Raw genomic sequence first — 24147 nt, 5'->3', positions numbered from 1 at the left:
CACCACTGAGAAAGGCCCAGGCCTACACTGTGACCCCAAACACCACTGAGAAAGGCCCAGGCCTACACTGTGACCCCAAACACCACTGAGAAAGGCCCAGGCCTACACTGTGACCCCAAACACCACTGTAGGCCCTGGCTGGCGAATACAGACTTTCCATTGGCTTACATCCACTCCTGAGCAGTCTTCTCTGGTGGACGCCCCGCAACTGTCACTAGGCACAGAAATGCCTTTATTTGGAGTGCAGTAGTGCAGTAATTTGAATGGAAGATACTAAATTAGGCTAAGGTGTTATGTTCCACTGGCTTTTTCTAACAGAGATCTCTACTGGATTGTTGCTACATTGCTTTAAGGGAGACAGAGTGGTTTTATAGTCTTCATTCCAATGTGTAAGATCCTTTATGCTCAAGGAATAAAGCCACTCAGCAAAGTAAAAAGTTTAAAACCTTTTAAGAAATGATTGTCTTAGCCAGGCATGGTGGTGCACACCCATAATCCCAGCAGCAAGGGAGGCAGAGGCAGGTGGATCTCTGTAAGTTCAAGGCCAGCCCTGTACACAAAGCAAGTCTGGTATAGCCAAGCCTACACAGAGAAACCCTGTCTCAGATAAAAAGAAAAAGAAATGCTTGTCTTTAAAGTATAACAAAGAAAGCTACTTTAAAATTATTCAAGTTAGTTAAGATTAACTTTAAGTTATAAAGCTCCAAGCTTACTATAGTATATACAAAACAAGCATGATTTTTCAAACCCAGATAGGTAAATATTGTTCGTTTGATTTTATTTAAGGTGTGTTTTACAGTTCTGGGGACCCAAGGCCTTGTGTGTGCCTCACAAGCCCTCAACACTGAGCCTAAAGTGCTCTCCCTCTGCCACACACACAATTTTAAATGTTTATATTTGTGTGTAAAAGAGTAGACTATGCACCCGATGCAGGTGCCCAGAGAGAGCAGAAGGAGCTGCAGTCACAGGCAGATGTAAGCTGCTTGTCTGAAAAAGCTGCAAGCACTGGTAACAGCTAGACCATCTCTACAGCCCCGGAAATGCCCATGCCTTCCCTTCCTCTCCCGCCTCCCCCACACCCCTCCTCTCCTCTCCCTTCCTTCCATGCCCCGCTCCCTCCCCTTCCCCTCCTCTCAACCCTCCTTTCTTTTCTGGCAGGGTTTTGGCCTCAAACTCTTGATTCTGCCCTCTAGGCCTCTGGAGGGAGAGATTACAGGTGTGTGGTGCACTCACCAAAGAAGTTTTAAAGGAATCCATCACCTGATCTCACGTCCCCAATTTTATATACTGTACTAGGAGTGACACTGAACTGTTCTTTCCTTTTGAATTGAAACCTTATGTGAGGTCTCCAGTTCATTTATTGTTTAAAATCATGTTTATTTTAATTTCATTAAGATGGGTATCATCGCCTTATTAAGGTCTACTCACTTCATGCCTGTAGAGCAACAACAGCCAGAGGAGAGCAACAGGGCCGTATGGAACCTGAGTTCTGGAAGGATGTGAAGTCCCTAGGAAGGCACAGGAAACTGAATCTGGAAACTGCAAGAACAACCACTGCCCTTGACTGCTGAGTCACATCTCCTGCCCTTTCATTGTTCCTTAAGTAGCTACTGTGGACTCTTAAATCAATGAACAGTGAGTCAGAATCGATGGAGCACCAAGGACGCTTTCTTAGAGCACCAGAGGACTGACAGCTCAGGAAAGACAATCACACAGAAGTGGGGTGACAAAGAGAAGTCAAGAAGATGTTTCATAAATCCAGATTATCAGGGTTTACAAGCATGAAAATAAGTCAATCTGAAAGAGTATGTAGAAAGATATTCATATGGCTATGCAGAAATTAAGAAAGTAGACACTTAATACAATGTTTCTGTGCAGAGACTAAGTACATCTAATCTAAAGTAAAAGAGTGAATCTGTGTGTATTAGAACTGGAGCTAAAGAGGACACATCAGTTCGAGGCCAGCCTGGTCTAAAAAGCAAATCCAGGACAGCCAGCGCTACACAGAGAAAGCCTGTCTCGAAAAACCCCCCAAAAGAGAAAACTTCAATGTGTGACAATGAAGTCAGTGTTACCTTATGCAGTGCTGTGGAAAGTCATACATACATAAACCACAATTGAAGAGCACATGATGAGTTCCTAGAAACAAGTAACTAAATCAGCCTCCTACATGACACAGCTGCAGCACACAGCAAGCAGTTGCTGAGACTGAAGCAGCAAGAGTTTCCTCCAACAGTGTCTGAGGACTGAACAGATTAGCATGGAATTCTTTGCATAGACAAACCTTATACTAATGCCAAAAGGAGAACACTGCATAAAACACAAAGGAGAGGAACACTACAAAGTCTTCATGCAAAGCTGACTTTACCTGGACACACAAAGCAGGTGAACCCAAACAAATACATGCAAAGAAAAATCACAGCCCAGTTGCCAAGATCTACACAGACACAGAGATTGTCTCTAAATAATACAGCAATGGAGAGAAAATTGATTTAACAGCAAGAATGTAAGACTGTTTCAACACCTATATATATAAGACACCAAATGTGTAGGCTCAGACATGAAAAATGACTATGTTAATAGACAAATGAAAGTCCTGTGGTAAAATATGACCTTTTTTCAGTATAATAGATCTCAACAATGTGAGAGCAGAAGGAACATCCTTCAGAATAATAAGGACAAACAGACACAAAGCTAAGGCAAACAGTATGAAACAGGAAAACTGTAAATATTCTGCTCTTATCAGGACTAACTCAACACAGTGTATCAGTGAGTAACAATTCATGGACGGAGAAAAATCTAAAGGGGACAGACAATATAACAGAGGCAGAAAGCAAATGGACCTTCTTGAGAAAAAAAATGAAAATTCAGATCAGACCACTCACACTGTCTACAAGTATCTTAGCCTCCTGGTCTTTAAAAAAGTATTATGCAGACTAGGCAGGTCACAGTTATCAACACCCATTCCCAGATTTGGATTCTATGTGCTATAGTCTCAATCCGCCTGGCAAGGCATGACCACTGGTGTCATAACTGCCAGGCTATTTGTGGGTACCAGAAGGTTTTCTGGCTCAATATGAGGCTAGGTCTACACACACACACAAAATACGTGTGCTACATGGGAACACGGATTAGAGGCCCTAGGAAGGAATCCACTATGACTTTTGCTCCCACACACAAATGGCTCGGTTCACAGCCATAGCCTGGTGCTGCTTTCCGTCTAGGTCAAAGAAACTTTGATTTCAATGGGCAACAGTTATTTCAGAGACTCAGAACTAATAAAAGACAAAGAACAACCGAATGCTTACTGTACAGCCTATAATGGGAAATGCATTTTACAACATCTAATATTAGTCTCAGTGAAAATTTCCAGAATAATTAATGAAATAATATCTAACGAAACCAATTTCATGTCCTCGTTCTTCTGTCATGTGAGCCCCACCCCACACATTGTCCAATCTAACATTCCTGGATCCTTTGCTACCCTCTACTCTGTCTTCAACACCTAGGTCTCTTAGTTCTCATTCATAGGGGAGCAGATCTAGCTGAGCAGTGGGAGACCTGCATGTGGGAAAGAGATGCATCAGAACGCTCCTGGAACTTTCATGGAACAAAACTGAAAGATGCTAAAACCTGCCAAAAGGATAAATATGAAGGAAAAAGAAAAAAATATCATGAAAAATGTTTCTTTTTCTCTGAGGATTTCACTTTAGAAATGTGAGACTCGTCACACACAGTTCACACCCATGCAGAGTCATTTTCCCAGGAAGCCCGAGGAGCAAGGAAAACTGTAAGAAAACTATTCTGACCCACAATATCCAGACTGCTGCACGGCTACAACAGGAGGTCTCTGGCATTCCCATAGATGCAAGAAGTCCACAGTCACAGAAATCAATGTAAACAAATTATGAAGTAAAAAAAAAAAACAAGTTTGGCTACATGTGCATGGGCACAGTGATTTTCTTGAACCAAGGCGATGACAGTAAAGAGGAACTGACTCAGCAAAGCCCCATCACAAGACAAAGCACAGGAACCACATGAGCTTTTTCATTTTAGCTTTGGAAGACTGAGTATAGCAATGTTTTGCCTTTAATATATTTAATATACTTATAATATTCTTGTTGAGTATATAAGTGACTGCCATTTTCCTGTTCTTTTTGCACCATTCCCCAGAGGAGATAAGGGAGTGTCTTCCTCCTTCCTACAAGCAGCTACCAAAATGGATAGCTCACCTGCCCTTTTAATCTTAAAATCCAATAAAGGGACCCACGATCTTTGATTTCATTTCCTTCTATTTTGATACTTGGTCTTAAAAAAATAAAATAAGGAAAATTTTAAATGCTTGAGATTACTCATTTTTCTTTTCTTTTTCTTAAAAGACTTATTTACTATTATATATACAGTGCTTTGCCTGTGTGTACACCTGCAGACCAGAAGAGGGCATTAGATCACATTAAAAATGGTTGTGAGCTACCATGTGGTTGCTGGGATTTGAACTCAGGACCTCTGGAAGAGCAGTCAGTGCCCTTAACTGCTGAGCCATCTCTTCAGACTGAGATTAATGATTTTTTTCACTAACTCCTACAAAATACAAAACAACGTGAAAAGGGAAAATTATCTATTTCCCAACTGAAAGCAGAATGGAACCAATACAGTGTGGCTTTTCCTACCATGCATCAGAATGAACTGGCGATCAGACCTGGAGCCCTTCATGTTAGTGATGCCCAAGGGTGCAAAAGAAGGACAAAACACTCCTAAGGGCCAATTAGCTTCATGAATCAACTTCTGAAGAATGCCCAGAAATAGACATTTTATACAATTATCAACTCCTTTAAAGCCTTAAAAATCAACAACCTGTGTCAGTGGGCAGTGGTACACACCTATGGTCCCAGCAGAGGCAGAGGCAGGAGGATCAAGCCCTGCCTGGTCTGCAAATCAAGACCAGAACAGCCAAGGCTACACAGAGAAACCCTGCCTCAAAAAACCAAACCACCACCACCACCAACATCAACAAACCCCACAACCCTGCAGCTCTTGCAGAAGGCACAGGTGTTGAGGGCTTCCTTCCCTCAGGGTGTGGTTAGGGTTGGTGACTCAGTTCCCTGGCTCTCTCTGCTCTTCAAGCATGCTTAGTTCTTACATGCTCATTTGCATACTCACATAATTAAAGCACACGATTTAAATGGAAGAATAATGCCCCCCACTAAGGTAGTTTATAAATATGGTATTTACTATATAGACACATATATATTAGTAAATTACTACAAAGTAAAGCTTTAAATCAAGAATCTTAAATACAGTGCTGTATTTTTTCCTCTCCACCCTTTGAGTCTTCTGCTAGGAATTAATTTGGTGCTGGGAGCGTAGCTTTCCAGGACTACTAAACATAAAAGGGAACTTTTCCTCTCTAAAAATAAAGCTGTAATGCTAGGGTAAGGGTTGATGAAAGACAAAAGAAGTTCACAAGGCAACTTAAAAACAAATGCTTCAGAAAAAAGTCAAAAGAAACAAATTTACAAAACAAAACACGCAGGCACTTTATCATTTGCAACTCTATCTCTTGTCACTGGGAGACTGTCCCTGAGGCTGCAGTGACGTAAAAGGTGGGAGAGAATCTCCGTCATACTCCTTACTCCAAAATTCCTTAACATTATGGCATATGCTAGATGTCTACTGTGATTCCTCACATTTCCCGTTCTTCAAGAAAACAGACCACTCAGAGTTTCCTGAGTACCACGCCTTGTTTGCTCATCCCTGTCTTCATCTATCCTGATCTCCAAGTCTAGAATGTCTGTCTCCTCCACTTGAAACTTCTCCATCCTCAAGTCAACTCTGATCTGCCCTCAAGTTGCCTCCCACTTACACTTCTGTTATTCAACCGACTCCTCAGAGCAGCTGCTGTTGTAACTAGCTTCTACAGTTCAAGACGCTGAACAAGAAGGACCTCTTCTTTGTGGGCCAGAGCTCTATCAAGGACTTGGCTAAGATACAGTCAGCAGGATACACAGATGATTATTTCTTCTTGGTGTCTAGGAAGGGACCTCTTTCCTCTATGACATCACTAGAGTCAGGAAAGAACTCGGTTCAGGGGAACTCAATCACATAATTTTCACTCAAGAACAATCAGTTTTATCCCCTCTTAAAACAACAGGCACGATGATGCACTCCTTTAATCCTAACGCTTGAGAGGCAGAGGCAGGCAGATCATTGTGAGTTCGAGGCCAGCCTGGTCTACAAAGAGAGTCCAGAGCATTCAAGGCTAACACAGAGAGACCTTGTCTCAAAAAACAAACAAACAAACAATAAACAACCCCCCCTCCAAAACTCAAAACACAAAAACCACAACAGTAGTTACTGTCTATCAATACTACCAACCAGTTAGCTTGATCCAAAAAAAAACTGCATAGTGCAAAAGCTATTAATTAATGTGGCTCTACACTTTGAGACAGGATCTCATTGTGTAGCCTAGACAGGAGTAAAACACTCAATCCTGCTGTCACAGCCTCCTGAGTTCTGGGAACACAGGCATACACCACTACGTCCAGTCTGAGAGGCCTTCCAGAGGTCCTGAGTTCAATTCCCAGCAACCACATGGTGGCTCAAAACCACCTATAATGGAATTTGATTCTCTTTTCTGGTGTGTGTGTGTGTGTGTGTGCGTGAAGACAGCACTCATATACATAAAAAATCAATCCAGAAAAAAACTAATCCCAACAAACGGATGACTAGGAACAGTCCTGGGTGCATGCCCCAATTACAAAGTGAGAATAAAATGAAATGGCATTCCGTATCTCTAATCTCTGTGCCTGTCACTTTGACTTCTTAGAAGTTAAAGTTCACAGGGATCAAGACAAAGTGTGCTTTCTGAAACTGCTTCCAGTAAATGGCATAAACTTAAAGGTATTCCCCAAATCTCACAAACACACACACACACACACACACACACACACACACACACACACACACACGTTAAGCTCAGCCTCCCTTCTTTAATCTGCAGTTCTTAGTTTCTTTGGGTTCTTGAAAACGAATGAAGTGCAGGTATTTTCACTTCCACCGGACATCCCTCTGATCCGCCTGTAAGTCCTTGCTCTCTAGCGAGTGCTAGCAGCCCTTATATTACTATTATTACAAGTGAGTGTATTTTGATCCTTAATGATAATCTCACTAAATACGCTTTGACTTCTTAGCAATTTTATGGGTATAAACTAGCGTAGGGAAATCCTAGGTTTCTAGGAAGGCTCTCCATATAGTATTACGATTTTTAGGTAGTCTCTTACATATTTTTTGAGCTGCAGTTTAACTTCATTCTGGTTCCATTCATGCAAACAGACGAGGGCGCAGAACGATGTGGTTGCATGGTCGCGGAAGCCTTTAGCTACAACTCTTCACAGCTATCAACTGAGAAATCCAGCAAAGAGAGGGCGCGGGGCAGACAGCGGAATAAACTTTTGTCCCACCCGCTTCTCCATACCTAAGAACACTCCACCACCGCCCATGGATGCACGTGCAAGGCTCGTCAGAGAACCGCGCTTTTGCGGCTCCCTCCGTCTGCCCTGCGGGGAGGGCGGCGTGCAGTCCCTCACTGTCTCTCCGCTCGGAAGGGAAAACAAATGCTACGCACTAGCCTTTCCGGCTGCTCAGAAACTTGTTCCCGAAGTACCTGGAGGGAGAAAGAACGGAGACCGGACGCGCCCCAGCTGCAGCCCAGACGCGGCTTCTGAGCCTGCGGGCGACAGCAGTCTGGAGGAGGGGACTTCTTTCCCGAGGGTCTGGGCGTGGAGGAAGCAGAAGCCGAGAGGTCCGAGGGTATAGTAAATTAAGGTATTTGTTTTCACGGAGCCCAGAACTAGAGAACGTCTTGTGCCCATTGTAATGCAGCATAAAAAGACTAATTATATTAATGGTGTAGTTAGGTACATAGCAGTAACTTTCACGGGGAATCCACCTAATTTTGGAAGAATTTATAATATAGGAAAATGCTGTTACCCAGCATCCAATCAACAAAGAAGTCGGCTGTGGAAGGGAAATGTATCAAACGCCACAGTTTTTCTATCACTCTCATTTTCAAGAGAGTGGCCTTTGAGTTGGAGCTCCCCAGCTCCACAGCTACCACATCAGCCTCTATCCCATCCCTACAAAACAGCATTGGCACTAGTACATTCACAGGCATACCTTTCCTGGTGGTAGCACAAGGGCACAGCATCTGTGGACAGCCATTGATGATTCTTCTTCCGAGCAGCCTGCAGAGCAGTTATAGCAGTTTGAAAGCTTTGCCAGCATCCAGGACAGTTGTAGACATTGAGTCGTATGCTGACTTCTCAGCGTATTTTGTTTGGAATGTAGAAAACCAAGTGATCTTTTCTTAGATTTAAAAAAATATTTTATTAAGAATTTTATCACACTTGAGTTTTCTCATGGAGAAAGGATTGGCTAAAACCATTGTAAAAGATACACGTGATGATCTCAGGAACTGATCCATTGCTATATTGATCTCCGGTTGTATCTGCCCATATCCTGAGGCATCCCCTTATAGAACCTGGAACTGCATTAGAAAGTCACAGCATCGAAAAGGTGGAGAACCACCTGCTTAGAACATTTAGCAGAGCTTAGAACATTCCAGTTAAAGACACGTGTGGCCTGAATTGTGCCATTCTCCTATAAAGGCATTCACATGGATTTCAAGTGACCAGTATTCTCACACAAAGATGTGTATGCCACTCCTTAAACAGGTCCACATTGAAAGGAGGAGTAAATAGGAAAAAAAGTAGATAAAGCCTTCTTAGACAATGATGAAAGTGGGTGTAACTAGAGCTGATGAAAAATTATCATTTGGCAGAGAGATGTGTCTTCTTTCCAAAGGAACATGGTAAAAATGTGTACTCTCTATGCTACATATAATGGAATGAAATGTGATCAAAGGGTCAGATACTGTATTCTACTTTGATGGCCAAAAATACTCCATTTTATGCTAGGCATCCATCTTGCTACCCTCTGGCCATTTGTTCCTGCCCACAGTCCCTGGAAGGTAAGCTCCCAATACTAACCCTGTATATCAGAGTGTTTTGCAGCATGTATGCATGTGCTATGTTTGCACCTAGTGCCTGCTGAGATTATGAAAAGCCTCAAAATTGTAGTGTTTTCCTTGCTACACGAAATATATCATTACATGCTGGCCTGTCTGTAGGAATGGTGACGAGACTTCTGGTTTCATTTTGATTCTTGTGTTTTTTGTTTTTTTTTTTAATGTGGTTTCGCGTTGTCCATAACAGAGTTGTATTAATTTTAGCTTTCAGTTTTTAGCACCTTGATTTGACATTTCAAGAATTCCAGCCTTTGTTCCAAAGACAGAAACATGAGAAGATCAGTAAGAAAAATGAATGCTTCTTTGGAAAATGCTCACCATGTCAGTTTCCTGTCCATATTTCTTTGAAAAAAAATTTTTAAATATTGAAACCATTTGAGGCTTTAATTCTCCACATGTGATAATGTTATATAAAGTCATTATTTTCTATGATTAATCTTCTTTTGTCTTTCTGACAATGGAAATTAAGTGCTTAGATCTTTCACCTAAAGAGCACAGCCTTGTTCTATTATATTTTCACTGGATTTTATTCTTTGAGAACATAACATAAATTTCCATGGACAAAAGACCTATAGTTCTGAAAGGTTATCTTTTGTAAATGATGCTCAAAGAGCATATTGAATGCCAGTTTCTACATTGGATGGAGTTGCATCCTTTTATATTAGTGAGGAAGGAAGGTCTCATGTGCCACATGAATTGCATTTCCAGAATGATCAGGTTTCCAAAAACAGAATTATGAGTGTGAGTCTGCAGATATTACAGACACTGTTATTACTGAACAATGAATGGAAGAGTAGAAGTTATGGAAGAGTAGAGTGAGAAGAGGCTGTTTAGAATCATAATAGTAAATATTTTAGCTTTCTAGTAGCACGGATGATCAAATGAATATGGGCCGTGCTTTTCCATACATTGAAGTTTTTGTGAGGAGAAGAAAATTACAGTACTGTGGTTTCTCTTTTTTGGCATTTTATGTCACACAGTGATCATGGGTGTGTTGATACCTGAAAACTATTTGTCTCAGAAGAGATTCTGCACAGTGCTCAGTTTGGAGCCTTCTCTGTTTGTGCACAATTATTTTTTTCTTTTTTCATTTTTCAAAAGTAGTTTAAGCACTGCTGTCTTCACTTTTGTATTGCATCTGGTAGATGATTTGCCAGTAAATTTATGTTGTTTGTTCTGAGTGTCCAATTTGATGTTTTGTTACCTAAATACCAATGATTTGCTAATATTTTACTTTGTCCTGGTGCGTTGTAGATCATTCTCTGAAATGTACAGAATACAAGACATGATTGTATCTCTTCTTTTGAAAATGAGTGGAATAAGGTAAGCATGGAGAACAATATGGAATAGGCTGCATGAATATCCTAGAATGTTTATAAGAGCAAATATCTGTTCTGAGTTATGAAATGCACACTCTGGTTTTACCTTTGTATCTCTTTCCTACAGAGAACACACCTATTGGCACCAATGACTTCACTTGGGATCCACAAGGAATTCTAAGAAGAACAAAACAGGGAGGTGGGGCATCGTCCCAGAGTGCAGGAAGTACAATGACTGGTTGTGTTGTTACGTGGTCAGTCAGCTGCTGGTTCTCATGGCATGGCAACTTGTGTCCATAACATGTGCATTTTTCCCTACCTAGCAATCTTGAAAATGTTGACTCAAAGTAACGCACTGTTTCGTTTTGTAAAATATGAAAGGAAGGTAGCAGATAAGAAAAAAACCAAACTTTATACAGGCATTGATAAGCACCTGAAACTCAGAGTGGCATTAAATACAGAACCTGATTCTATAGTTGCTAGAGTAGTCCTACTTTTCCTCACCATGTACATCAGAGACATTTGGAGATCTCTGAGAAATAGTTTACAGGCATTCATTTTATGTGAGATGTGCATATGTAAAATCAGGGTCAATGAAAAGCAATCACAAGCTTTTGGGTTCTTTGACCATTTGTTTAATGAGCCATTCTCACAGGGATGATCTAGAATCTTAATATTTTTTGATTTTTCTTAATCTCACATGATGGTGAGACCTACTTCAAGTATTTGTTAATTATTTATACCTCTCCTTTTGAAAAGTGCCTTTTCATCTCATTCATGTGTTTAGCCATCAGATTCAGTTATAAAGCATTTACATTTTTTGATATTTAGAGATTCTCAATATTAGTTAAATATGAATCATAAAGCTATGAATGACTTTGGAACTTTCGGAAGGCTACATTTTCAGTTTGCCAAGCATGGCTTCTCGGCCATTTGATACTCTTCTGTTGAGAATGCTGTTTAGCTCTGTACCCAAATTTTTAATTGGATTATTTGGTTTCTTGGTATTTAATTTCTTGAGTTCTTTATGTAATGGATATTACCCCTCTGTAGAATGTAGCATTGGTTAAGATCTTTTCCAAGTCTGTAGGCTGTCCTTTTGTTTTATTAACAGTGTCTTTTGCTTTACAAAATCTTTTCAGTTTAATGAGGTCCCATTTATTAATTGTTGACTTTAGAGCTTGAGCTGTTGATGTTCTGTTCAGGAAATTGTCTCTTGTGCCAATAGGTTCAAGTAGATTCTTGTAGTGTTTGTACATCTTCTCTTTCCTAATTTCCTGTTATCCTTAGGATTCTTCTTTTCATGGTGTCCTTGATTTCTTGTGTCAGGAATTGTTAGACTTAACGTGGTTTTGATGGTTGCATCAAATTCTTCCATTGTATCATCTACACCTGGGATTTTTTCCTTCATCTTTGTATTCTGTTGTCAGTGCTTACCTCTGCAGTTCCTGTTTTCTTCTCTAAGTTCTCTCTTTCCTGGCTTTCCTCACTTTGTACTTTTATTAGTTTCCAAAATAAAGGAGTTCTGCCTGTATGTAATACCTGCACAACGGAAGAGGGCACTGGATATCATTATAGATATTTGTGAGCCACCATGTGGCTTCTGGGAATTGAACTCAGGACCTTCGGAAGAACCTTCAGTGTTCTTAACCTCTGAGCCATTTCTCCAGCCAAAAAAAAAAAACTATTTTCAATAAAAGAAAAATAGAAAAAAAAAAAACGCAAGAAAGAATATATGACAAAAAGACTTGATCATTTGGAGTAATGTGATTAATTTTGCCATGGACCATCTCAGTAGGGTATAGGTCCTTGGGAATGGGAGTTCTCGAAGCGTCACTGCAAAAGGATTTGATGAAGTGACAAACAGAGACAAACCCAGAGATAGTTTGAATCTGGATGTATTTTGTAGGCAAGCAGTCTAGGTTTTTATACACATTTTTTGAAACAGAGAGTGTGTTGTAATTACATTTTCCATGGATTAGATTCAGGGGAGTCAGTGAAGCAATCAGGCATATACAGTACAAAGTACAAAATGCAAAGTGATAGTATTGTCATTTTTTAATTATTGACTTGAAATTAAATACAAAGTACAGAATACGCAGTAAAGACATGTGTGTGTGTGTGTGTGTGTGTGTGTGTGTGTGTGTGTGTTTTGTCTGACAGTGGCTGCTAAGACTCTTTGTGTCACTCTTCTGGGTCAGTGGCCATAAATTTCAGAAGACTACCCCTGCTCAAGGCTGAGCTTTATTTATTTTTCAGTGCCATATTTATTTCATTTATTTAAATTTCCAAAACTTATTTTCCTTTTTAAATTTTGAAAAACTTTCACTTTCATAATCTTATTGTGTCCTATACACCAAGAGCAGAATGTGTCACTTTATTTACACTTTAATTGCAACAGGTGAAAGTCTTTGATGACAGAAAAAAACTGAAAATGGCCCCTACACTGTATTGATGGCACACTGAAATTTTAGTGTTAAGCACTACTGTATCACAGGAAAAAGTCCAATTCGTCATGCATAAGTGTTGTGTAGCGTCCACAAGATTTAAAGGCATTCTAGAGAAACTGTTCTATTGGAAATTATGTGGTGCTTTGCCCCCAGACTGCAAAAATGTGAATATATTACATTTTTGTTTATATTAATTTTAGAGTAAAAGAAACATCTCTGAATCCAATCGCAAATTCTTAGAGAGGATGCTTAAATTTGACCTTTAAAAAATATTTTAAATTTAGACCACATGACATAAACTTGAGAATCACCTCCATGTCCAAAAGCTAAATACAACTAAGATAACATTGATTATAATTGATTCTAAGAGACTTTTCCAAATACTTTTTATGTGGATGATTTGGTAAATACAGATGCTAACAGAATCAGAAAGAGAAAGTGTGCATGTTTTCCTTCATACTCTGAATATAGGTTTAAAAAGCAAAAGGACAGGAAAACAGAAGAGAAGTGTTTAGTAAGATGAAGATGAGCAGAGAATGGTGGAGGGACCAGCTAGGACTAAAGCAGGTAATGGAGGAGTGAATATAACAAGTGCATGCTACACCTACATGAACGAAACCTATTACTTTTGCAATTAACATATTCTAATATAAATTAAAATCCTCTTGCTTTCTGTCTAGTACATTAATTATATCAGAAATTTTTTTAATTGAGACTTAGAAAGTTTTTGTTAATCATTAGTGTGTATATGAGAAATAAAGATTTGCTGTAATCTGAAGAATAAATTTCAGACTTCATACATATTTTTCTAACATGAATCTTCTAAGTTAAATGTTTCTGTGGGCTCCCTACTCCCAGGGTACTTGGAAGGCATTTGGTACCGATAATAGCATTTAAATCCTTCCTCAAAGTAAAAAAAAAAAAAAAAAAAAAATTGTAGCTAAGGAAAATATGTAATAGTGTAAATAGTATAGAAATATTCCCTGTTATACAAAAAAGTACCTTAGGCTTTATGCTTTATTAAAGAAAAAAATCTTAGGTTTTTTGTTTTTGTTTTTGTTTTTTTTTTGCCACTGAAAATATTAACAAACTCAGCTACTGTATTTTTACCAGTGTTTTATTGTAATGAAAACAAATGTATGGTTTTTTTTTTTTTTTGAAAAAGGTTTGACTTTCTTATTGTGATTGTTATTTTCCCCAGATGTCACTTTTTTCATAACAGCCTCCTGTCCAATTGCACTTTGAATGCAGTTTTTCACATACAGAGAAAAAATTTCACATTCCCGTGTTCATCTTACATTGCTGAATAACCTAATGACATGGCTCCGCCTTCCTGATGGTGAACATTATGTTTATAGGAAAATTTTACAGGGCTAGTCTTGTTTTAAAAAAAATGATTTATGCTTGTCAAAGCTGTGATGAAATTTCCTCTACCTCAAATGTACCCTGTCAACCGGCCCGAGATGGACCACTTCCTTGTGCAGTTGGCCTATTCTTCAAAAATTGCTGATTGTTGCAAAATATTTCATTGCCTCAGCTATTGCTACAAGGTAATGGGTCAGAAGATTAAACAGTCTAACTACTAAGCTCTGCTTTTGTATGAAACACCTGCTCCCTTGGATGGCGAAGCCACCAGCTGGACATTTGTTAAATAATCAAGCCTTGCTCACACCCAGACAGGATGAGTTAATTTGGATCCCCAAATTATCACTTTGTGAGTTTTGACTCTATAATCCTTTGGCCAACAAAAGCTGGGACCTTACCTAGAGAACTGTCTCTGGATTGGTCCAGGCCAGTCTCTTTTTAATTAAAAAAGCCTCTAATTTACTAAAACCAAAACCTTAATCGTACTTGTGAATTGTACTGTGTGTTTCCTTGGCTCAATCCCTGCAGAACAATGTATTTCTCACTCTAGGTCTTAGACTTGAGTTCCCTTGTCTGACTGTTCTGGGTAGCATTTCTCAGATGGTGCTTAGCTTCATGGAAAGCACAGTCCTTATATCCTCTCTCTGGTGTTCAAAGGGATATTCTGGTTATATCTCCACCCACTGTGGCTTTTATTAGGTCAACAAACTTCCCTTGTAATCCTACTTAGAGAGATTTTGGGTTTGTTTTGTTTAAATCATTAACGGCTATTTACATTTTTTCAATTTTTCTGTCATTTTTGGACAATTGTAACATTTACCCTTTTAATTTAACAAGATTAGCTTTGTGTGTTAGAAAGAGCCGTAATATGGTCATGATTCTTTTTCTTAACCCATTTTTGGATTTTACTCTTCATTTGCATATTTCATTGAATCATGTCAACATATTCCCGCCTTTCCTCTAATTTGTCATTTTTCCTCTTTGCTAGTTTGTTTGAGACAAGTTGTTATGTACCCTTCATTGGCCTTAATCTTGCTATGTTTCCCAGTCTGGATTTGAACTTAAGATTTTTCTGCCACAGCCTCCACATTGTTGAGATTAGTCATGTACACCACACCTAGCTTTTACTTTTCTGTTTTAGTATCAAAGATCCCCAGCATGTTAAAGTCTATTCTGGTTGTCCACGTGAAGGCTTTGAAGGATTTGTAGTTATATGGATCCATGTGTGTGTGTCTGACTTCCTTCCTCCCTCACCGTGTGTGTGTATATGTGTGTGTGTTTCTGTGTGTTTGGCTGTGTGTATCTGTTCCTAGGAATAAAGTCATAGTTTCACATAGGCTAGGTGAATGTTTTACCAAAAACATATTCTCCCAATGGATTCATGTTTTTTGAATGTATGAAAGAACTTGCTAGAAAAATAGCCTGTTTCTAGTACTTTCTTTTTGGAGGAGCCACTGTGACTCCTTGTTCATTCTTTTGTGGCTATATAAATGCTTCTTTTCCCTCTTTTTGCCTTTGTTATGTTATATTTTCTAAAAATTTGTATATTGTCTATAAAAATTCAAACTGCTAGGCATATTTAGAAATAGCATTGTTTTCCTAAAATTATTTCAAAAATTGATTAACATTAAATTGATTTAGTGTTGAATCTGAATGTCTAAGATTTCATTAGATTTGTAAGTCAACTTTAAACAGGTTAAATAATAAATGCTGAAAATGCCAAATTTTATATATTTTTTGAACAAATAAAGGGCTAGTTTTGTTGGATTCATCTTGCCCTGTGTAACTTTGTGTATCAAGCAAGATGAACCAAAAACAAAAAACAAAAAACAAAAAACAAGGCCTTTAATTGTTCAAAACATGTAAACAGACAAAGATCTTCAAGTATTCTTTTCGATGCATAAAACTTCTCTACAGATATTAAGAACTCCATCGATAATTTGGGGTCACGAAGCAATACAGGTAGAGCTGAGCCAGGCCAGGTGGCGTTTGTTTTTTAATTCTAGCACTTGTTACCCTATCAAGCTACTGCTTTCTCTCTTCCTTAATTACTTTTGTGGAGTCCACCCAGCTGTTTGCTCTTCCCAGTCACATTCCTGATCCTACAAGTGTTCCCAACCCAGGGAGACCAGCCCCTCCCCCTCCATCTCAGTCAGGCTGCCCTGAAGCCTGTCCAGATTCTTGCTGCCGGCCAAGGGCAAACCTGGATATATGAGGACATTGCACCCCGATATCTGAGTCCCAGAGTGAATTCTGTACCCTTCAGATAAAAGACAGGCAGTCTGACTTCCTAGCTTGGAATACAATCCTCCTGGGCCAAAAAAAACGCAAAAGACAACCAACATCCTAAATTCTGATTTCTTTTGGTTCCATCCACAACACAAAATACTAAATATAAGACACAATGTCTTGCATTCAAATCCCATCCATAGCTATATTCCCCTTTTTAAAAAAGCAATTTAAGTAATGTTCAAAATTCAAAACCCAGGGTCATAAACAAGATTGATGAGTGGAAGCAAAATGATTGATGGGCATGAAAATGGCTAAAGGAAATGGGGACTACAAAGGATGAGAAAAATAATTGAAAGAAATAGTTAGAATCATCATAAAATACCAAAACTGAGCTGAAAAAGGAAGTGAATAATAAAATAAATCTAATGAACCAAAGAGATCACGTAGGAGACAGAATAATCAGATTTAAAGACAGGGTAGAAGAGATGGATAATCTAACCACCAAAAATATATTTAATTAAAATAAAATGCTCCCTGCAAATAATACTAAATAAAGGTGAAAGTGTAATTCTGACTGTGCTTTCTACACTTACATGAAATATTTTAAATCTGATAGTTACTCACACTGGAGACATTTACCGGAAAGCTGAATAATCATTTTTTACAATACGCCAATTAAGTGGCCCTAAAAAAGCTTTATATTTCCCTCATAGACCACCACTGTAAGAAGTCAACTGTCTGGAATTACACTACTAGCAATACTGACACGGAGAGAGACATTTCAGAACTCAGGATTTTGGAAGAATGTAGGTGTCTCAGCAAGTCAGTGGTCCCTTTACTCACTGCCAACAGACTGGTGCTGCGCTCTTGCTGCACCACACTCACCGCTACACACTACACCTCTATGCCGCAGCCCAACTGTAGAAATAAGAGAAAAAAATGCTGAAGTAACATGGGTCTCCCAGAGATGGAGCTCACGTCATCGGGCTTAGAAGCCGCCAACGTTACAATGAGACAACTCTGGCATCCATTTGTGGTTCTGAGAAAAGTGTCAGGAACAAGTGTTTTCTCCTAAGAATAAACTTAACACATTAAAAAGGAGAGAGAGCAGTACACCGTTTTTATTTGCAAATAGAATTTATTATTCAAATTGTCCTGTGCTTCCTCTATCTGTGGAAGAGAATATGTTTGCAATCTGAAAAGACGACAGTACTTTACAGATGTCATGTCTCACTCACCTTATTTGAGCATCAGTGACATGGCTCAGTGCAAAAACTCTGTGGTATGCAAGGCTGGCAACCTGACCTTGATCACAATATATAGATGGCCAAAAGTAGATACTGCAAAGTCGTCTTCCAGTCTCCACATATCTATGTGCCTAAAAACCCATGATCTCATTACACAAACACATGAAGGAAAAATTAATAAATCTCACTGCTGTTACATTATCTAGCATATCTAGATAAATCCCTTAAATGGCACTAGTGTACAATAAATTGCCGAACAGTAACTAATGGGGATACGAAGAAGCATGGAACATCAAATAATATATCCATATCCATAGCACCTCAAGCTGTGTTGTCGGCTGCTGATTATCCTACGTTATTACATCTCCACCAAATAGATGAACATGGTGCTTTGGATATGCATATGAGGAATGTAATGCTGTTTATATTCACTTCTAGTAAGCATTTTAATACTAACATTGTTAAAAATTTGACAAAAAAAAAAAAAAAGGACACTTTGGGGGTACATCTTCTATCTTTGGACCTGTACTTGGGAGGCTGATGCATGAGAATCAAGAGTTCAAATGCAGCCTTGACTAAAGACTGACATCCAAGTCATCTCAAAGAAATCGGTGAAGTTACAAAAAGCAAAACCAGGAGCAACAACCCACCATCCTTTCACACTCACTCTTTACCTCAAAAGTATGATCATACCCACTCAGCCTGATAGCCAATTAAACAATGGACCACTTAGATGGTGGGCCTCCTATTCTATACAATGCAACAGACAACTAACTGTCCATAACCAAGTCAAAGCACAATAGAAGAGGAAGAGAAGTCACAAAAGGAATAGGAGAATAGCCTAATAAACTTCTACAAATAAATTTGCCACATTTATAGCAAACTTCAGTACCTATTCTAAATGTTTCAAAATACAAATCACAACCACAACTGGTAAACTCCACCACTTGAGTGAACATGATAAATGATTTACTTCCTTCAAGGCTATGATGAAGAGATAAAACAAATTTTTTCCCTGAAATTGAAGACAACTATTATGTCTACAAACTTTACAAAATTATTAGCAAGGATAGTGTTTCCCCTTGTATAAGTTCTTTCCTGTGTCCTAACATCCAGATCATATAAAAAACACTTCAAAATCTTTACAGGGCTAGAGACATGGCCAAGGAGTTAAGACAAATTCATTCCTAGGAGCAACATCAAGGTTTAGACAACGTACAAAAAGATTCAAGGGTCTAATCTTCTTGGACACCAGCATTCACATGCATAAAGCCACACAGAGGTGACACACTGATTTCACATGATTAAAATGAAAGAAATGTTTTTTTAAATTTTATTTTATTCATTTATTCATATTACATCTCAATGGTTATCCCATCCCTTGTATCCTCCCCTTCCCTCCCATATTCCCCTTACTCCCCTCTCCTATGACTGTGACTGAGGGGGACCTCCTCCCCCTGTATATGCTCATAGGGTATCAAGTCTCTTCTTGGTAGCCTGCTATCCTTCCTCTGAGTGCCACCAGGCCTCCCCCTCCAGGGGACATGGTCAAGAAATTGTTAAAGAAATAAATTTTTACTCATGAATGTTTTTCTCATATTATCATCCATTCCTGTAATGCGGGTGTTGAAGCCTGTAGCAGAAAGCAACCAAGTAGGGGTGAAGTCAGAAAAATCAATCTCTCAGCTGGTGGTTTCACTTGGGAAGATTTGGGAAAATCTGCCCTGCTGGAAGCAACACATTACTGGGGGCGAGCTTGAGAATTTCCATCTGCACAACATTTCTAGTTTCTAATGTTGCAGGTTGAGTGAACTTCAAGCCTCCTTCTTTTATGGCCATGTTTGACAGGTGTTGCCATGACACTTTCACGGTGACCCCATAACCCTCCGGAACCATCAGCCAAATTAACCACCTTTATAAGTTTCCTTAGACAGAAAAGGCACTAATGCACATGCATGAAGTTTTACATCTGGGTGAGCTATGTCATGTAATTGAAGAGAATTATGAAATCTAAAAGGATTACTGTATCATTTACATTTGTAGAATTTTTGTCAACGTGAGTTTTCAGGAACAAAATGAAGAGGGATGTCTTCATACATGAATAGACTGTGGACATTTGTTGTGTGTGTTTTTTTCTTCTCCACAAGAAATAATCTTGTATAACTTAATACGTGTTGGGTGAAAGTCTTTCCGAATTCTTTACAGTCATAGGATGCAATCAGTCTCAGCCCTTTCAGGGCCTCAAAGACTACTTTGATATGCAAAGATTTTAACAGACTCATCACACACTAAAGGTTTTACTCTTATATAAAGATAGCACGAAGTGTAAAATTTTACCACATTGACTACATTTATAGGTTTTTCTCTGCAGTATGGCTTTTTCTCATGATTTTTGAAGACTGCTGCTACATGCACAGGCTTAATTCTATAGCTCACATTTATTCATTATATTTTCTTTTATGTTATAGGAGTTCACTGTGACATGAAAAGGCTTTACCATATGGATCACATCCATAGGGTTTCTCTGCAGTATGTGTTCTTTTATGTATTCGGAGATTACTGTGATATGCAAAGACTTTACCACATTGCTTGCATTCATAGGGTTTTTCTCCAGTATGTGCTCTTTTATGAATGTGGACATTATAAAGACGTGCAAAGGCTTTTCCACATTCAGGACATCCATAGCGTTTCTCTCCTGTATGTGTTCTATTATGTATTTGGAGATAACTGTGATACGCAAAGGCTTTACCACATTGCTTGCATTCATAGGGTTTTTCTCCAGTATGTGTTCTTTTATGCATTTGGAGATAACAAAGACGTGCAAAGGCTTTTCCACATTCGGTACATTCATAGGGTTTCTCTCCAGTATGTGTCCTTTTATGTATTTGGAGATAACTGTGATATGCATAGGCTTTACCACATTGCTTGCATTCATAGGGTTTTTCTCCAGTGTGTGTTCTTTTATGGATGTGGAGATCACAAAGACGTGCAAAGGCTTTTCCACATTCAGGACATTCATAGGGTCTCTCTCCAGTATGTGTCCTTTTATGTCTTTGGAGATACCTGGGACATGAAAAGGCTTTACCACATTGCTTGCATTCATAGGGTTTTTCTCCAGTATGTGTTCTTTTATGAATGTGGAGATCATGAAGACGTGCAAAGGCTTTTCCACATTCAGTACATTCATAACGTTTCTCTCCAGTATGTGTCCTTTTATGTTTTTGGAGGTAACTGGGACATGAGAAGGCTTTACCACATTGTGTGCATTCATAGGGTTTCTCTCCAGTATGGGTTCTTTTATGTCTTTGGAGACAAGTGCGACGTGTAAAGGCTTTTCCACATTCAGTACATTCGTAGGGTTTCTCTCTGGTATGAATTTCTTCATGTTTTCCAAGATGACTGTGATGTGCAAAGGATTTCCCACGCTGACTACATTCATAGAGTTTCTCTCTAGTGTGTGTTTTTTTATGTATTTGGAGACTATACTGTTGTGAAAAGGCTTTATCACACTGACTACATTTGTAAGATTTCTGTACAATATGAATTCTTTCATGCCTTTGAAGACGACTGGGATGTGCAAATGCTTTAAGCCATTGAGTATATTCAGAGGGTTTCTCTCCAGTATGGCTTTTTTCATACCTGTGAAGATAGTTGGCATATATTAACACTTCATTACACTGATGAATCTTTTTATCTGTATGAGTTAATCTCACAAATTGTCTAAGTATAAAGAGGAACCAGATCTTAAAGGTTTTATCCCTTAGTTTACATTCATAGTGTTCCCCTAAATTATAGGTTGTTTTTCATCTTTAAAAATACATGTAAGCATTTATTACATGGCTCACATTTATAGCATACTTTTCTTATATGAGGTTTTTCCCATTTTTGAAGAGAACTGGAAGAACTCAGACCTTAGCTACACTGATTACATTAATAAATTTTCCTATATTATGAGTCACACTACATTTGCAAATTGAACGAGGACAAACGGAATAATTTCCACATTCCTAGTACCTCAAAGGGATTTTCTGCAGTGTGAGATTGTTAATGCATTACCAATGAAGTTGGAAAACCAATTGATTACAGACTTGTATCACATCCAACAAATCTACACTAACTGGGGATTACTACATAACTTCTAATTGTTCTGCAAGAAAGAGGGCTATTTTGCTTCTTTCAATATCCCTTATACACACATGGCTTGTATTCATCATGACAAGGGGTATATTATGAAAGGAAGAATTATTCAAACAATTTGATTTCTTGTTCATCATAAACATGTGGAATAGGGATTAAGGATTCTCCACAACAACTATGGAGGTAGTGTTTGCTATTTTGTGGGTTCTTCCTTCCACCCTTTTTCACCCTTAACTCTACCCTTTCCAACTTCCTGATGCTAGAGAAGGAAGAAAAGGGGATAGAAAAGAAAGGAGGCGACATTATTGTTGGACTATTTACTGCTGATTAGGGGCATCCAGTTCCCTGAGTAAGGTTTGATATTCACAATCAGGATACTTATTTCTTTTTGTTGTTTCTTTTTGTGCACAAAAACTTAACAAACCACAACCAACAGCAAGCACCCACCAACAAAGACCCACCCTGAGTCTTGGGCCTTTAGCATTTAAATAATACCCTCAGAAAACTCCCCAGAATTCCAAATATCACCCAATTGTAGAAACTATCTCCCACTGGCAAAATCACACCCCTTGTAGAGCATAAGGCAAAGCACAGTCAGACGCTGTGGACAATCTGACGTAGTCCATACCCAACACCGGAGGTTAAAATGGAAATATATTCTTATATTTCTGGGCTTTTTAAAGAAATCAAAATTCCAAATTTGCCATTATATAACCTTTTTAACTCTCAAAAACTGCCCTCTTACTAAGTTTAGCAACACTACTACAATTATATGAATAACGTCAGGTTTTGGATGCATTTATCATTTATTCAATGTTTATACCTTTTGCAGAATGAGTGGTATAAGACTAAACAGATTGGGATTTCTACAATGTGGCTTTAATGAGATTATGATTCAAATTGTGATAACTATTAGGGCATTGTTTCCATGTCTTCTTTCTTCAATGAATGCCTTAAAAACACAAATCAAATTCCTGACATTGCGGCACATGGTTCTTTGAGAATTTAATAATCATCAATACATGTAAGGCTGCACTTATTTATACTGCTGTTTTCCTTAAAATTTCTAGGACATCTCAGAATTTCCTCAGAAGGATATTTGTGTCAGCTTACACATGACAATTACCTTCCTTGTCTTCTAGAACCTTGGCATTGTTCTCCAATATTGTGGTCTTTCCAATTATAGCCTATAATACAATACCAGAAAACATATGACATACTTTTAAAATCATGAAAATTTAAATTACTATATTCAATGAACCTTAGAACCATTCCTGATCTATCCATCTTATTCTCAATTAAAATTCTATAAGAGCATAAATAATGAAGAAAAAGTTGTCCTCTTGTTTTAAAGGGGGAAAGAAAATCTATACTCTTACCTACAGCAGTGAGGTTCATGTAGGTCTCCAGCATCACATCTTTGTAGAGATTCTTCTGGGAAGGATCCAGCAAAGCCCACTCTTCCCGAGTGAAGTTCACATGCACATCATCATAGGTCAATGAATCCTAAAATATCCCGTACATGTGTAAACAGAAATCATGATACTGACAACACAGGACATGTAGATTTCATTGACAATATATTCATAATGCTGGCGCATTCCCTACTTATTTCCTGAGACACAAGTTCTACTGTAATCACCAAGTCATTTTAGAAGGATATTACTGTACTCTCTGAATAGAATGTAGCCCTGCAAGGGAAACGCCAATTAACACACATAGAAAGAAACAAAGAAGCAAATCAACAGTACTGAGTACACATCAGAGAAACTGTATGAACACTTACTAAGTACAATAAAAATGAACAAGCTGAGTGTACTGGGTCACGCCTTTAATCCCTAAATTCAGGAGACAGAGGCAGATGTATCTCACTGAGTGGGATGTCAGCCTGGTCTATGCACTGAGCTCTAGAACAGAGAAGAGTTACATATGAATATCCTGCCTTCCCTTCAAATTTCAACCAAACAAACCATAAAGACAGAAGTTCCTCAAAAGAATTATACCTTCCCTTCCAGAACCTGAGGTGCCCCAGTTTAAACTGTAACATGAATAAGATCTTAGTAAAAGAAAATGCAGGTTTAAACAGTTACAGATGGACAGATAAAAATTTTAGCCATGCAAATGTTGATCATAAATAAACAGCCCAGGGCAGAAGTGGCTCAACAGTGAGAGCTCTTGCTGGCCCTGGAAATAAGTGAGCTCAATTGCCAGGACTTACACGGGGGAATACAAGGAGCCATTACTCAGTGTTCAGGGGTTCTGAGGGTGTCTTCTGACTACTGTGAGGAGCAGGCACACAGGAGGTGCGTACT

At 38.7% G+C, this 24147-nt stretch overlaps 1 protein-coding gene across 1 annotated transcript; it reads right to left on the bottom strand.

Annotated features, from left to right (window-relative positions):
* Positions 1–19832: 19832 nt before the first annotated feature.
* On the bottom strand, positions 19833–23838 carry LOC127198142 (zinc finger protein 431-like). Its single transcript, XM_051155944.1, has 3 exons — positions 23215–23838; positions 22962–23022; positions 19833–21337 (listed from the first exon to the last, which is right to left on the bottom strand). The coding sequence occupies exons 1-3, from the start codon at positions 23246–23248 to the stop codon at positions 20161–20163; spliced, it is 1272 nt and encodes a 423-aa protein (XP_051011901.1). The 5' UTR covers positions 23249–23838; the 3' UTR covers positions 19833–20160.
* Positions 23839–24147: the final 309 nt, after the last annotated feature.

This window comes from Acomys russatus, chromosome 14, assembly GCF_903995435.1.
Source record: "Acomys russatus chromosome 14, mAcoRus1.1, whole genome shotgun sequence".
Taxonomy (NCBI): domain Eukaryota; kingdom Metazoa; phylum Chordata; class Mammalia; order Rodentia; family Muridae; genus Acomys; species Acomys russatus.
This window is presented reverse-complemented; position numbering and strand designations above follow the sequence as displayed.

Coding starts and splice junctions, on each gene's coding strand:
- LOC127198142 (XM_051155944.1), bottom strand. CDS start 23,248: ATGCTGGAGACCTACATGAACCTCACTGCTGTAG. Junction 23,023..23,214: donor CATGAACCTCACTGCTGTAG/GTAAGAGTATAG, acceptor ATTGTATTATAG/GCTATAATTGGAAAGACCAC. Junction 21,338..22,961: donor GGTTCTAGAAGACAAGGAAG/GTAATTGTCATG, acceptor CTATCTTCACAG/GTATGAAAAAAGCCATACTG.